Source organism: Tamandua tetradactyla, chromosome 11 (genome assembly GCF_023851605.1).
Source record: "Tamandua tetradactyla isolate mTamTet1 chromosome 11, mTamTet1.pri, whole genome shotgun sequence".
Lineage (NCBI taxonomy): Eukaryota > Metazoa > Chordata > Mammalia > Pilosa > Myrmecophagidae > Tamandua > Tamandua tetradactyla.
The window spans coordinates 91,376,665-91,392,282 of NC_135337.1; the positions used below are offsets into that span (position 1 = coordinate 91,376,665).

The 15,618-nt window shown below is 60.1% G+C and overlaps 1 protein-coding gene across 2 annotated transcripts in view; it reads right to left on the bottom strand.

Annotated features, from left to right (window-relative positions):
- PDE4A (phosphodiesterase 4A) overlaps nucleotides 1-15,618 on the bottom strand; it is a 42,504-nt gene that overhangs the window by 24,026 nt on the left and 2,860 nt on the right. Inside the window, exons 2-3 of one of the 2 annotated variants that reach the window (XM_077121839.1) lie at nucleotides 12,198-12,299; nucleotides 11,350-11,555 (exon numbers count right to left, since the gene is read on the bottom strand). In XM_077121839.1, the coding sequence (XP_076977954.1) occupies nucleotides 11,350-11,555; nucleotides 12,198-12,239 (248 nt within the window). In that variant the 5' untranslated portion in view covers nucleotides 12,240-12,299. Of the gene's footprint in view, nucleotides 1-480; nucleotides 723-11,349; nucleotides 11,556-12,197; nucleotides 12,300-15,618 lie in introns of those variants that run through there. The other variant, XM_077121838.1, reaches the window with a different exon arrangement.

Here is a 15,618-nt window from a genome sequence, read left to right on the forward strand (position 1 = left end):
TAAACGGACACTGGGAACCCACAGCGGATGTGGCTTCCAGGCCCGTCACCTCCAGGCTTCCCAGTCCCGGTGTGGTCAGGCAGGGGCCATTTGTCCTCCGTGCCGGGCAGCCGCAGTGACACCACCGAGCTTCCTGGCAGAACCCCCTTTTCCCCCAGTGGACCCCGCTGGCCTCCTCTTCACACGCGGGGAGGTTGAAACCCACAGAACTGAACACACTTCCCCGGGTCATCCTGGATGTCTCACTCCCCCCACCCCCGAGCCTGACCGCAGCCTGGAGTCTGCACAGGAAGTGGGAGGGCCCCGCCGTTTATTGAGCACCTACTGCATGCCCTATCAGAGGTCTCCTCGGCGGCCACGGACGATTCTTATCACAGCCGTCCCACGGAAGAGGAAAAGCGGGGCTGGGAAGCGCCAGGCCCCCAGGCGCGCGAGGTGGCCGGGGGAGACTCGAACCCGCAGCCTTCCGAGCGCACTTACCCGGCCCACGCCTGTCGGCCAAAGTCCTGGACGTTGCGGTGGAGCCGGAGACGTCTGCGGAAAGTTGGGGACGGGCTGGGGAAGAAGACGGGCGAAGCGGGCGGTGATCGCGGGCGGCGGGGCGCGCGCGGGTCCCGGGGCTCGGACAAGAACGCCTCGTCCTCGGCCGCCGCCGCCGCCGCCGCCGGGAAGGCCGCCAGCTGCAGCTCGGGGATGCGGCCCAGGCCGCGCGGCCGCGCCATGGCGGCGGGGGGCGGCCTGGCCTCGGGGGGCGCTGGGGAGCTGCGCCGCCCACCCCGCGCGGCCCACGCAGGCCGGCCGCCCAGCCCTCCAGGCCCCCGGGCCCCACACCGCCCGACCTCCTCGGCCCTTCCGGCTTTGCGCTGGGGCCGCCCCCGGGGCGGGGCGGCCCGGGGCTGGGACGCCCACACGGCTGCGGTGGGGCTCCCCCGCAGACCCCGGCCACGGCCCGCGGGCCCTCTGACGTCTCCACACTCCCTGGAAGCGTTTCCGCGAACAGCAGGGACACCCCCAGAATCGCTCGGGCGCTCACACAAACCCGTGTCGTGCTGAGAGGCCGCGCAAACCTCAGGGGCCACCCCACAGTCCCTTGAGAGCGCCCCCACTGTCCCCGAGACGCGTACCTAATACAACCCAAGGGCACCCCACAAACCTCAGAGGTACCACACGAGGCCACTATAGTCACAAATCCCAGGGGACACCCCAAGAATCCCCAGATGCACACACAATCCCCAGTGGTGCTCTGAGAACCCCTGAGAAACCCCTTCAAACCCCAGAAGCACCTCCATAGTTCCTCAGATGTCCCTCCAATCCTCTAAGGGCACCTCCACAACCCCCAAGACAGACACAAACCCCCCAGAGTACCTCTAGAATCCCCCCCAATCATAGAGTCATTGTCTCAAACCCCAGGAGGGCTCCCAGAATCCTGGGGTCCCTCATAATCCCTGAGTAACTCTATGGCAACCCCAAGATGCTCACACAGGCAAAGACACCCCAACACAGTCCCAGCGGTGCCGACAGACTCCAGGGACACAATTAGAGTCCTCCACAACTCCTGAGACACTCCTATAACCTGAAGTCACCCCCAGATCCCAAGATGCACCCACAATCCTTGGAGACACCCCCAGAATGCCCCAGTGATGCCCCCGACCCCTGAGATGGCGAGTATTCTCACAGATGTTAAGAGAACAATATGATTCCCCCTAGCTCTGCCACCCCTTAGACTCCCTAAGACACCTCTTAGAACTGGGGCCCCCTTAGATCATGAGGTGACCCTGAAAGCCCAGTTGCCTGGATGGGGGCTTTCTTGGCCCAGTAGGGTACGTGCATGCTGAAACACTGTGACTCTGCGGAGTACACATCAGCTCCTTTGACAAATGAGGAAACTGAGGCTCAGCAAGACCAAGACCTTTGAACAAAGTCAGGCAGTTGGTTATAACTCCGAAGCTACCTCCTCCTCTCTGAGGTTCTTTGATATATGGAAGGGGGAGAAGCTTGTTTTAAATAAGAAAAAATGGGGTGGATCTCTATTTTGGGGGTCCCACCTCTATGAAATATCTTTCCTTCTCAACCTATTGGCTTCAATGTCCAGGGGCCCAGAGTTGGAAGGGCTGGGCTTGAGTCTAGCTTCTGGCCTTTCTTACCCATGTGACCTTGGGCAAGTGACGTCACTTCAGTGAGCCTCAGTTTCTCCAGCTGTAAAACAGGTATGATAATAATACCCACCTTAAGACTTTGCAAGAGTGTTTGGACAAGGTAAGCACTCACTAAATGTTGGCTGGGATTGTTATAGTTGTTTGACAAACTATTTATTAAAGGTGTCATATATTATCCAGAAGGATACAGAGAATGACAATGATGGTGTAGGAGCTAAACCTTTCGATTGCTTCCTGCATATTCAGTACCTCTAGCTCTGATATCACTCCATCAAGGTGATACCATCATTGTCCCATTTTACAGATGGGAAAACTGAGTCTTGAAGGGAAGTCTCAAGGTCAGTGAGTGGTTATTACTCCCTTAAGGTGGAGCCTTTGCCAAACATTTTCCTCAGCAGCTGTGCACGGCCTCGCTTAGCGTCTGAGATGAGGGACACTTGTGTTGACTAGAGACTGAGCTTTGATACACTCCGGGGGCAGTGGTGGGGAGGGGCTCTGCCAGTGAACCACCTTTGTGCCCTGAAAAGCAGGAGCTGATGTCTTCCCTTACATAAAAATAAGATTCCCGCCAATTTCAACCCCTCATAGCGGGGAAAGGACAATATCAGCCCATTGGAAATGCAGGGTTTCCTAATTTTGGCACTAGTCACATCAGGGGCCCTAAGATTCCTTGGTGCTAGGGAGCTGTCCTGGGTACTATAGGACGTTCAGTCACTTCCCTGGCCTGGACCCACAAGATGCCAGTAGCGCCGTCCCCCAGCTGTGACAACCACAATGTCTCCAGCCATTGCCATGTGTCCCCAGGGGCGAGGACTCCTCCTCTAGACCCTTTAAGGTCCACACACTGCCTGAGAAGGACCCCTGCAGTTCAGCTACAGAAAGGAAGGGTATTCGTGGCCACAGGCTTTCCCCTCTACTCTGGAGCATGCCCTCAGGCTCTCTGAGGTTTGCTTTGCTGATTCCACAGCTCAGTTCTGGGGAACAGAGTTTCTTACTGAGCCCATTTCAGAGATGGGGAAGCTGAGACCCAGAGAGGGGGAGCGGCTCGCTCAGCCCAGAAGAAGCAGACCTGGATGGTGAACCCAGGCGTCCGATGTCAGAGACTGAGACTTCAGCCACTGGGCTATATGGTCCTTTCATGGAGACAGTGTCCTTCCAGCCCAGTGACTTTTGTCCTTCCCTGGGAAGTCAGATACGGATGAAGCCCTGTGGCCCTACACCCCCTGCCCCATCACCTCCCTGCCTCATTTCCATCCACTCACCAGCTCGCTTGCCCCAGCCACACTTGCCTCCTTGTTCTTCCTTCACCATATCAGACATACTCCTACCTCAAGACTTTTGAACTGGCTCTTTGGGTCTGCCTGGAGCCCACTTCCCCCAGACACCTGCATACTCCATCCTTCACTTCATTCAGGTGCCTGCTCAAATGTCACTTTCTCGGAGAAATCTGCTCTGACCCCAGGGTCCCTCTCGTCACTTCCCAGTTAGCTTTCTTCAGAGCCCATGTTACCATCTGGAAGTATCCTACAACTTTACTTGCTATTTCTGCCGTGCCAACTAATCCGAGAACTCCAGGATGGTCCAGGATGGTCATTCTTCTCTGTAGCCCCCATGCATTCCAGAGATGCTCCACCCACGTTTGTGGCATGAACGGCCCTGTTACATGTAAGGAAACTGAGGCTCAGTCAAGTCAAGTCCCTTCCCAGGCTCACATAGCAAGTAAGGGGCAAAGGCAGCATTTGAACTCTTAGGAGTGAAAAACAGTGGGCTCAGCTGCCTCCCAAAACTCTGCTCTCACCCTACCGGTCTGCTAACGCCCACTCCCCCGCCAGACCCAAAGCCCCAGTTTCCTGCAACTCTGGGAAATTTGCTGTCGGTCCTTTGCTGTCTATTTGTTAAAGGTGAAAACTGGGGCAACCTTCAGTTTGGGGGACGCCTCTTTCTCTGCTGATGTCACTTGAGGAAGTGCATCTTCAAAACAAGCTCCCAGCACCAACCTCAGCCATCTCAGCCTCACCACAACCCTGGTGTGGGCGGTCCTATTTTTCAGCACTGTTTTACTATTGAGAAAACTTGAGGCTCAGGGAGGCAAATGACGGGCCCAAGGTCACACAGCGAGTGGGCCCGCAAGGCCCCAATTCCATCCTTGCCCACCAATCTGGAGTCAAGGAGACCAGCTTTTAACTCTCATTCTGCCCTTCCTCACAGTGTGTCCCTGGGCGAGTAACTCTGCCTCAGTTTCCCCCCTAGGAGTCCGAGAGTCAAGGATGCTGAGAGCTTAAAACCCAGGCTGGTGGTGTTGGTAGGTCTGGCATGGGCACAGGCCAGTGCGGGGACAGCACACAGAAACTCCACCACTGCGTGCGGAATTTTTCCTCCAAGTTCCCCTCCACTGCGCTCAGCGGGGGACGCGGGTGGGAGGGTGGGGGTGGGTGGGGGGAGTGCCCTGGTCCCCATCAGGGAGGGCGAGGACACCACCCTGGCCTTGCAGTCGGCCGCCCTGGCGCGGCTCTCCGGGGCACTCAAGCATGAAATAATAATCCGGGGCGCCGCGGCAGGGGGGTGGGAGGGGCGGCGGCGACTTTGCTCTACTGGGGGGGTGGCCAGCGGCCGGGAGACCGATCAGGACGCGAGCGCACGGCCCGGCTGTGGCCTTCTAGTCATCCAGCAGGGGGCGCGCGGAGGGAGGGGCGCGGGGAGACACCCGTTACCCCTCCCGGCCAGACGTCCCGGAGTGCCGGAGAACCCAGGACTGGAGGACCCGAGAGGGGACAGAGGCCAGGGGTCAAAGGCGAACTCCAGCCGGCCTGCCCCCACCCCCTGCTGGGACCGGACCACGCAGCATTTTTATGCCCCAGCCCCTCACCCCTGCAAACTCAGAGGGGAGAGTTTGGGGACCCAACCGGGAAGGGATGAGGTGCTACAATGGCCCCACCCCCAATTTCAGGCGCCCCCACCCCTCCAGTCCTTCCCTTCTTCACGCTCCATCTGCTGCTTGAGAAAATGTGGCGGGCGCAGTGACTCAGCCCTCAGGGCGCCAGGTCTTGGGGGGGGGGTTAGTGTGTGGATCTTGGATGGGGGGGGTTGTGTCCTCTCTCTGGGGGCGCTTGTGACTCAAGTCTGAGGGGCTCTCTGGATCCCCTTTCTGGGGGCTGGATGAATTCCAGTGTGGGGAACGCTGGAGCCCTCTGGCATGCCCATTGGTGGAAACCTCCCCACACCCCACTATGGGCTGCTGGGTGGGGGAATTCTCGTTGGAGGTGTTTCATCCCCCCCTTCCATCTTCTTCCTCTGGGTAGGGCACCAGCACCTATGTCCTGCCCCGGGCGGCAGCCAGCCCCAGGGTCCCAGCTGCAGGGCCTGGTGCAGCCACCAGATGCGACACAGACCCAGGGGAAAACAGAAACCTAAGCCCCCCCCGTGAGGTTGGGATTGAGGTCCCTGTGTTTCTCCCCACCCTGGGGAGCATAGCTCACCCCATCCCCCTGCCGCCTCTCCTGACTCCAGGTCCCCAAGCGACTTTCTCCTGGCCAGTCACTGGGTTAAGCCCTTCCATGCATCCCCAATCTCACACAACTCACAATCCGACACCCACAAGACAATGCCAACAGCAGTCTCACTTTACACATGGGGCTACTGAGGCTCAGAGAGGGCAAGACACTGGTGCAAAGACACACAGGCAGCAGACAGACCTGTGGTGGAATCCCAGCTCTGCCGTTTGCTGGTTGTCTGAGCTTCAGCAAGAAGGAAAAGGGATGTTGCCTCTCAGGGCCTCAGTTTCCCCATATGTCCAACAAGGATACCTCATGGGACACTGGGAGTGAGGATGGGTGGAAAAGTCCCTGGCATAATGCCCAAGACTGAGCCGAAACGAGCTAGCTACCACTGAAATAACGATGATTGTAATCACTCAATCGCTATCTCCCGAGAGTCAGCCCCCCAGGAGGCCAGGGAAGAGAGAGTCCCCAGGGCCTTTAAAGGCGATGGGGCCCAGTTCCTCCCCCACCCTCCGTGGTCTCTTAGGACAGTGACCTGCGCCAGTTTGGCCGACTGCCCTGAGTCCTGGCATTTCCTGTTGATCCCAGCTTTGTTTTCCTAAAGCTTCTCTTAAATTCCCCCTGGGAAATATCAGGCTGTGTGTTGGGCCATGACACTTGCTTCCTAGGTGGGGAGCAGGGGGGCAGGGCAGTAGGAGGCAAGAATGCCTAGAGATGAGGTGTGAGTGGCCTGGGTGGGGGTGCCTGCTGGAGGGACCCCAAAGAGAAATCAGGGTCACAGCCTAGGTGGGGGCTTCTCATCCAGGAATCCCAGGAATGTGAGGCATGAGTCTAGCCGCCTTGATGATGTCCCAAGCAGTGGGGCACTCACGGGCTCAGGCAGAGCCTGCGGTTATGGCCATCAGTCCCACATGTCCCCGGAGCAGAGGCAGTAACTGGGTACGCCAGGTGGTTAGAGAATGGGGAGCACAAGCCAGTGATGAGAACACCCGGCGAGTCACACAGAGTCAGCAGACATGGGCACACATAGCTGAGAGCACAGTCACTGGGTCCCAGGAGCACGTACAGTTCCACTGTCACAATAACACTGTCCTGAGGGTACACCATCATGCTGTCACCATCACAGTGTCCCAGGAACCATATACAGTCCTGCTGTCACAATTGCATTGTTCCTATGAGCATACAGATCACAGTGTCACAACTACAGTCACACACAGCCACACTGTGACAATCACAGTGTCCCAGGAGCACACACAACTACTGTGTCATCCTCACGACATCCCAAGAGTACACAGCTACACCATGACAATCACAGCATCCTAGGAGCACACCCAGCCACCGTGTCATCCTCACAGCATCCCAGGAGCACACAGGCACTGTGACAATCACAGTGTCCCAGGAGCACACCTGGCCGCTGTGTCAGCCTCATGGCATTCCAGGAGCACACAGTTACACAGTGATAATCAAAGTCCCAGGAGCGCACACAGCCACCTTGTCACCCTCACAGCATCTCAGAAGCACACAGTCACACAGCGACAATCAGAGTCCCAGGAGCACACACAGCTACGCTGTCACCCTCACAGCATCCCAGGAGCACACACAGTCACCCCGTTACCCTCATGGCATCCCAGGAGCACACGGTCACACGGTGATGATTAAAGTCCCAGAAGCACACATGGCCACCCTGTCACCCTCGCAAGACCCCAGAAGTCCATGCAGTGGACACAGTCAAGGCAGCCACAGCTGGTCATCACACAACAGTGGGAGTGCTCTGGGTCAGACAGAGCTCATGCAGGCTCAGAAGATGACCCCCTTATCCCCCCCATCTCTCCACAGTCACCTGGAGAGAGGCAGGGCCGCCCCTCTCAACTCTTCCTTGCCTCTGGGCAGCTATTCAGCCCCCACTCCTGCCTGGAGAGGGGCTCCAACCCAACGCCCCAACACTCGGGCCCCCAACACAGTTTCCAAGAGGCCCCTCTGGGTTTCTGACCCCAGCTGCTGCAGAACGAGTTCAGCTCCCCACCCCAAACGGTGCACCTCCTAGAAGGCCTGATGGCTGCCCAGCCTGGAGCAAAGACTTGGTCCTAGCAGGCATGTCCCTGCAAAGTGCCCCCAGGACACCCCCTAGCCCAGTGCCCCCAGGAACGTGCCTCCAAAGGGTGTGGAGCCTAGCCTCAGCCTGCATTGTTGCTGCCCCTAAATACAGAACCCTAAATCTGTGGCCCCCTGCCCCAACCAGACCCAGTGGATACCACAAGCAGCACAGCGCCCCCAAAAGTCTACCCCAGGACGGGCTCCAGTCGAGGCCTCCGCTACAGTGTCCCGCCATGGGCCGGGTCCCTGCCGCCCCCGCAGGAAAGACCACCCAACCCCCGCCCGGCGCACTGACCCTACCCGCATCACAGCGCCCCCTGCGGTCCGCGCGGCCAGCTGCGGCCTCCCTCCGCGTCCCTCCGCGCCCCTCCGCTCCGCGCGCATCCGCCACCCGGGCTCTTACCGCCTGCAGCTGCCTCCGCCCTCGCCGGTGCCCGTGCCGGTGCCGTGGAAGGACGAGGGCCAGGACATGCGAGACGTGCGCAGGCCAGGCCGGTCGCCGGTGTCCACGGCGTCGGCGCGCTCTATGGGCCGGTGCAGCGACCGCTCGGGCTCCGCGCGCTCCGCGCTGTCGGAGTAGCCGCGCTGCTGGATACGGATGGGGGTCCGGGGCTGACGCCACAGGTGCTGGGGGGGCGGCTTCAGAGTGGCCTGGCCCTCCCTGGGCCCGGGCAGGGACAGAGACAGGCTCCTCTCCGAGGGGGCGGCCGGGGGCTCCATGGTGCGGGCCCCCAGAGGCACCCGGCCTCTCCAACCTGCACCCCTCTCAGCTGCGCGCCAACCAACGCGCCCGGGGTCCCGCGGGTGCGCCCGGCCTCGGTGGAGCCATGGCGTCCCGGGGACAGACCCGGGGGCGCCGCGGGCCGATCGCCCCCGGGCCGGGCGCCGCGGTTTCCTGTCGGCGCCTGGCGCTCTGCTCGGTGCGGGACTGCGCTCTCCGAGCTCCGCGCCCCGCTCGGCGCCAGCCCCGGCTCCCCCGCCCCGTCCCGCCCCTCCCCGCCCACCGCCCGCCGCGGCTGTCAGCGCCGCCCCCCCTCCTCCTCCGTCCCGGCCAGTGGGGGGTAGCCACCCAAAAGGAGGGGGGGGGCCCTCCCGCCCACGCAGAGCCCCGCTCCCGGCGGGGAGGGGGCGCCGGAACTCGGCTCTCTCCAGAGCGCCCTGCCTCGCCGCGGCGCGCATGGGCACCAAGGAGTTAAGCGGTTAATCCGATAGAGAAGAAGACGCTGGACTGGTTGCCGGTGTGTCAGTCAGTCCGTCCATCATGGCGGGGGCGGAGCCCGGGACTGGCGTGTCCTCGCCGCTACCCCTGGACCGGGGTGGGGGTGGGGGGGCATGTGGGGAGTGGGTCCCGGAGCCCGGCGCGCGGTGCCTGCAGCTGGAAGCGGCGGTGTGCCGGGGGCTTCTCCGGCCGGGGGCCCGAGGACCGTGACTGTGTGAGCCCGGGGCGGGAGGTGCTCGCACGTGGCCCCTTCCGAGGGTTGTCTGTGTTTTCGGTGGCGGCTGGAAGTGTGCGTGCGCACGTGGTTGGCTGCCGCGATCTGCCTGTTTCTCTGGGTTTCGCTGTGTGTATCTGTGTGTGTGCCTGTGGGGGAGGATGTGTGAACACGTGTGCTGCCTGGTTGGAGGGTGTGTGCGCCCCTAAGGGGTCTGTGCCGGTGGCCTGGGGACCAGGTGTGTGTTCCCACGCCTTTCGGGTGCGCAGTATGGTTCGTGCGTGCCAGCGGTCGGCGTTGTGCAAAAGCGATTCAGCCTCGGGCGGCTGGGGTATCTCAGGGCATCTGAGTGTGTTGGTGTGTGTGTGTGTGTGTGTGTGTGTGCGGTCAGACCGGGGCCTCTTTGAGGTGTTTCTGGGGTGTGGCCCTCTGGTTCCCGTGTGACCCCGGGAGGGTACCCGGCGGCTGCTACCCCGGGTGTGTCCGCCTACGGTCCTATGTATCACAGCCTCTTTCTTCTAAAGCGCTTCTGCAGGAGATAAACTGAGGCAGGCCCCGGCACCCGCGGGCCTCACCCCCGTGCCCTTTTCAGGCGAGTAAACAGCCGCGCCTCCTCCCCGCGGCCCTAGCCGGCAGAGTCCCCCTTCCGGCACCTAAATCGGGAGTCGCCGTGACTCATGCTCCCGCCTCCCCCAGCGCCGCGCCGAGCGAGCGAGCTAGAGGGATCCGAGCCCCACCCCCACCCCAACTCACCCCCACCCCCGGCCAGGGCCGAGAGACCCCGGGGGCCCCACCGCCCCACCCCGGCCGAGCCGCTCCCGGACGCGAACCCGCGGGAGGGCGCGTCCGGGAGGCCAGGCCCCCGCCCCCGTGCGCCCCGCTCCCACGGGCTCCCCGGGACACGCTGCGGCGTCTGCCACCGCCCTCCCCGCGCTGTTCTCATAAAACTGCCCGTCGCCAACCCCCACAGCCGCTCTTCTCCCCGCCGGAGGGGGCTCCGGGCGTGGGCGCAGGCCGAGCAAGAACTGGGCCCCCCCCCATAAGCAGCCGCGGGGTGCCCCAGAGGCCAGAACTCTTCTGCCCCCTTCCCCCCACCCCTGCCACGGGGACTCCCCAATTACACACTTAAGGCTTCTGGGGGTATCTACAGAGGCTGGGGGTCGGCGCCCCTGCCCAGATTATTCTTGTGTGCTGGGGGGAGGACTGTTCCGCTGGCCAGGGCTCTGGATCCAGGATGGGACGCCTTGGATTGGGGGGGTGGGGTCAGGCCACAGCTGGGATTGCAGAAGGAGGAGGAAGCAGGGGCCGAGGGCCAGAGCTCGCAGCGCAGGCTGTGGTCTGAGGCCGGAATGGATAGGCGGAACATCCACCGGCAAAGGCTAGGGCGGTGGGCAGGGGGGAGGGGCGTTAGGTGGCACTGGGGAGGGAATGACAATCACTCCTCCCCCTCCTCCATCTGGAGTGGTCCATGGTATCAAGGTCCAAGCTGAGACCCTGGGGCTGCCCAACTGAGTACACAGGCAGGGATGTGGGGGAGGCTGCAGGGAGCAGTTAACCTGGGGGGAGGGACAGTGGGGAAGGGCCCCCCTCCCCCCGCCCCGGGCCAGAAGCAAGGACCAGCTCATGTCTGGCTTTAGGACATGACTGGGCCAGGAGGGAGGTTGGGGTGCCCTCAGAGGACCCCAGAAGAGAGAAAGCAAGAAAGTGCAGAGTGAAGCTGGGGCTCACAGATGCCTTTCAATTCTCCCCAAGAGAAAGAAAAATGACAACCCAGACCTCTCCAGGATCCCACTATCCCCTTTAAGGTGTGAAAGAAAGCGAATGCTCCCAGCAAGGGAAATGGGGGGCTCAGAGGCCCATCCCCAGCCGGTCCCCAGCTCTGTGAATGTGGGGGCAACACAGGCTGAACCTCCTGTCCTCATTTCTGCCCCTGGCTGACTCAGGCAGCTGCGAAATGGAAGAAGGGGTTCCTAAAGGCGGAGAGGGGGCGCTTAGAGGAAGCAGTGTCAGCTTCACAGGCCAGGTTTGGGGAAAGGCTTCAGCTATTTTTGCAAAATGCAAGCTCCCTCCGGCTGCGCTGGGGGCTGCACCAGCCCCACCCCCACCCCCACCCCACCGCCGGCCCTGGCCCCCTGCCCCACCTCCCAGCCTGGTCCCCCTCCCTCCTACCTGTCCACCTCCGCCCTGGTGATGGAGATCCGCGGTGGGATCAGGAGCGGCAGTGTCGTGGGCCGCGACGGCAGAGGGACCCCAGGGTCCGAGGGCTCAGGCTGGGACCAGCCCAGGCCTGGACCTGAGGAGAGGCGGCGGCGAGGGCGCCGCAGCTCGTCTCCCAGCATGTTGCAGCGGCCGGGCTCGGGGGTCTCCGACGGCCTCTGGGGAGGGACAAGGGCAGGATGGGGTACGGCCTGGTGGGGCAGCTCTGAACCCCTCCTCTGAGGTCCAGCCATCAGAAGGGGTGGCTGATGGGGCTATAAGCCCCCTGTTGCCATGCTTACTTCTGAGCACTCGCTGACCCCTCATTGAGGGTCCCCTCCCACCATTCACGTCTGGAGGTCCCTCTCACCCATAATTTTTTTGGGGGGGCGCCCTCTCGATCGCTCAGCCCTGGGGCTCTGGACGCTCATGTCTGTGCAGTCTGGCCCTCAAGTCTGAAGCCCAACACCTCACTATTTAGTTTCTTCCCATCCTCCATGTCTACGAGGCCTTTTTTTGCCTTAAAGTCTGTATCCCCCTCCACCCATCTGAGGCTCTCAAGCCCTCTTCTAGTTCCCTTCCCACCTCCTCCCCATTTGGGAAGATCCTAGGAAGACTCTGCCTTCTGCCCCAGGGCCGAGCACCTCTTAAACCCGGCAGCAGGAGGAAAATGAACCAAGGGGGGTAAACTGAGGCACGGCAGGACGCGTGGGCTTCGCGACCGCGAGGGAGTGAAGCCACGCTTAGGGAACAGCCGGGGCCACCAGAGGGCGCTGGCCTGTCCCCCATCCCCACCCCCACCCGGGCCCCGCCCCTCGCACCTCGTCCTGGATCCCCGACAGGACACTGCGACTCCTCTTCATCCCGCCAACCTAGAGGGCCGCGGGAGCTGCGGGGGCCATGTTGCCCCGGGCCAGTGCCTCCTGCGGGGACCAAACCCGAGGCATCAGCCATTAGCGCTCTGGGGCTCCCTCTGCTGGCCGGGCCTGGAACCCGCGCCCGCCGGGGTCCGATTGCCTCTCCCGGGTCGTGACGTCAGCGGGCCGCTGACGCACTGCCGGGCGGTGACGTGACCCGCCGTTGCCAGGGAGACGGCTGACGCACGGCTGGGGCCCTGACGGCGTCAATGCCCAGGTTGGCCGCTGGGGGGCCGGGAGCCTCGGGGCGCGGGTCGCCCCAGCCCCCACCCGTCCTCCCGCAGGGGCTTCCCCGGCCCAGGGATACCGCAGAGGAGACCGGGAGCTCCCCGAGCCGGCCACGTGCGACGCGTGGTCCGAGCCGGGGGCCGGAGGAAGCGGCTCCTCCGAGCTGCTGGGCTTTTATGCCTAAACCCGAAATAGCTCGGGTGTGCGGGGGCCGGGTGCGGAGAGACGGCGGCATGGGCACAGATGGGGGACGCGCGGGCAGAAGCGCGCCGAGACAGGCAGGGACGCGTGGAAATAGAAACAGACAGACAGGGACACAGACGCAGCTCCCGACGATGGGCTGTGCACGGCTGCCACCGTTCTTTGTCTGGAAGCTTGTGCCACGGGGAGGTTAGCTCGCTTCGTCTTGGCCTTGCAGAGTTTTGCTGTGTGTCCATTGGGCAGTGGCTTAACCTCTCTGAGCCCTAGTTTCTCCTCTGTGAAATGGAATGACAGTCCCTACTAGGTCCATGTGAGAATGAAATTAGATCGGACCTTATTTAATTCTCACAGGGGAGTATCTGGCACTCGGTAAGTGCTTAATAAATGTTACTAACATATGAGACCCAAGTCAGATCACACCACTCCTATGTCCAGAACCTTCAATGGCTCTTACCTTACTCAGAAGAAAAAAAAATCCTCACACCTAGTCCACACAACCCCACACAGTACTACTTGGTCACCTCCCTGCCCTCATCTCCCGCTCCTCCCCCTTAGTCTGCTCCAGCCACACTGGCCTCTTGGCTGTTCCCTGACCCACCAAGGACACTCCAGCCTCAGGTCCTTGGCACTTGCTCTTTCCTGTACCTGGAACTCTCTGCCCCTAAATACCCACATAGCTCTCTCCTTTCACTTCCTTCAAAGCTCACCACCTCAGGAAGGCATTTTCCTGGGCCACCTCATTTAAAATTGCAACTTCCCCAGTGCTTCTGACCCACCCTATCCTGCTGTGTTTTATTTTTTCCACAGTACTTGCCACCGCTTAACATATTACATAATTTATTACATTTCTTTTCTGTCTCTCCCCACACTAGACTATCAGCTGCAGGAGGGCAGGGATATTTAGTCTACTTTATTCATTACTGTATCACCAGTGTCCATAACAGAACCTAGAACAGAGTAGACCTTCAATAAGTATTTGTTCGATAACCAGTTAATATTTTGAGCCAGTCTCTCATGGACTGTGCTTTGACCCCCTACTTTGGCTCTTATTTCTTTTTCTTATTGCACTGGCTAGCACCTCAGTTCAATGTCAAGTAGTAATTCTGAATGTAAACATCATCCCACCAAGCTAATTAGTGCTTTGTGCCAGGCGCCTCTCAGCTCCTTAACGGATTTGGTTGAACAAATGGATGAATGCATACAGGTCGCTTAAAGACCACCTCCTCTTCTAGGCCAGAGTGAGCCAATCCACTGGCTATAGTAAGATACTTGGGCTCTGGAATGACACTGACAAGCCTGCATTCAAATTCCAGTTCTGCACTTACTAGCTGCATAACCTTGGACAAGTCACTCAACCTTTCTGGCCCTCAGTTTCTTCATCTGTAAGACAGGGATAACATTAGTACTTAGCTAACAGGGGTGTTGTGAGGATGAGGTAAAGCAATGCATGTAAAGTTCTGGGCCCGGAGCCCATCTCATAGGAGGTGGCCACAAAATGGTAGCCCAGTAATAATAATAATATCACTATTGTTATTGAGTCACGTGGAGCTTTAGACAGATGAGAGAGACCAACACATTCAGAGATCTTACCTCCTGCCACCCTCACCCTCTCCCACTCCCTTCCAGCCCCACTGGCTTCCTCACTTTTCCGCAGACTCATCAAGCATGTTCAGACCCCAGGACCTTTGCACTTGCTATTCCTGCTATCAGGAAAACAAGCCTCCGATATCCTGTGCTCCTCCAATCTCCTTGACCCCCTGATTCTGCTTTTGTTTGGTTTGTTTTAGACTTATAAATTCAAACAAAATCATTGACTTATTTTAATTTATTAATGCCCCGTCCTTTGATTAGGGTGCAAGGCAGGGTTGGTGGTCTCTTTCCTTGCTGGGTCTCTAGAGCCTAGGACGATGCTGGCTTGCAGTATGTCCTCACCAAATATTTCATGAAGGAATGAATGAATCTGCCTGACTCCTTTACCTCCTTCAGATCTCTGCTCAAAGTCACCTCCTTCTGGAAGCTTTCCCAGAGATGGACTCCCCCCACACATTCATGCTGTCCCTCTCTACCCGTCACCCAGCTTTACTTCTCTTCTCAGCTCTCTCTCTCATCACTCCTGGTACATCTTACATTGACCTGTTCCTCCACTGCCCAATCCCTCAGGTCCATGAGGGCAGGGGAATTTTCTCTCTTATTCTAGGCTTTGTCCAGAGCCGGCTTCATGGGTGTGCGGCCAGTGAAGTGGTACAGGGTTCCACACTCTTGGAATGACCTGTGCTTTGTTTATCTCCACTATCACCGTCTTGAAAGTCCTCAGAATTCTGAACAAGGGAAACTCCATAGCCCATGGCCGGTGCTCAAAGATTTGTAGATGTGGAAGGAAGGAATGGAAGACAGGGGGGCTTGACAGCCCAAGGGAGAGCAACAGAAACACGCGCCCTAGCTCAGCCCAGACATGCGTGCACTTTTGCAGAGATCACACCAAGCAAAAAGCAAGCCTGCCTTCCCCTCCCCCGGGCAGCAGCCTGGCCAGGGAGGGGGTCCAGATGGCAGAGCAAGTCGCTTTGGACAGCTGGCACCCGGCTCAGGCTGAGAGAGGCTTCTCCCACCTGCTCCTAGCCGGTCAGCACAATCGGCACCCACCCGGCTGGTAGCCTCTGGCCTCACCTGACGCCCCAACCCCTGCCCACTCACCAAGTCCCTCAGAAGAAGTGAGGACAAATATCTCTGTTGGCTTCCTGTCCCTGGGAGCCAGTCCTGCAGAGGGGCAAGAAGTACCGAGGCCTCCATGCCTGGAGCTGAAGCAGGGCTCGGCACATGTCCGTGTACATGAGACTTTGGACACAGCTGTGCAGGTGCCACTGAACCGGCAGAGCTTTCTAGAAGCCTCAGGGTTGCA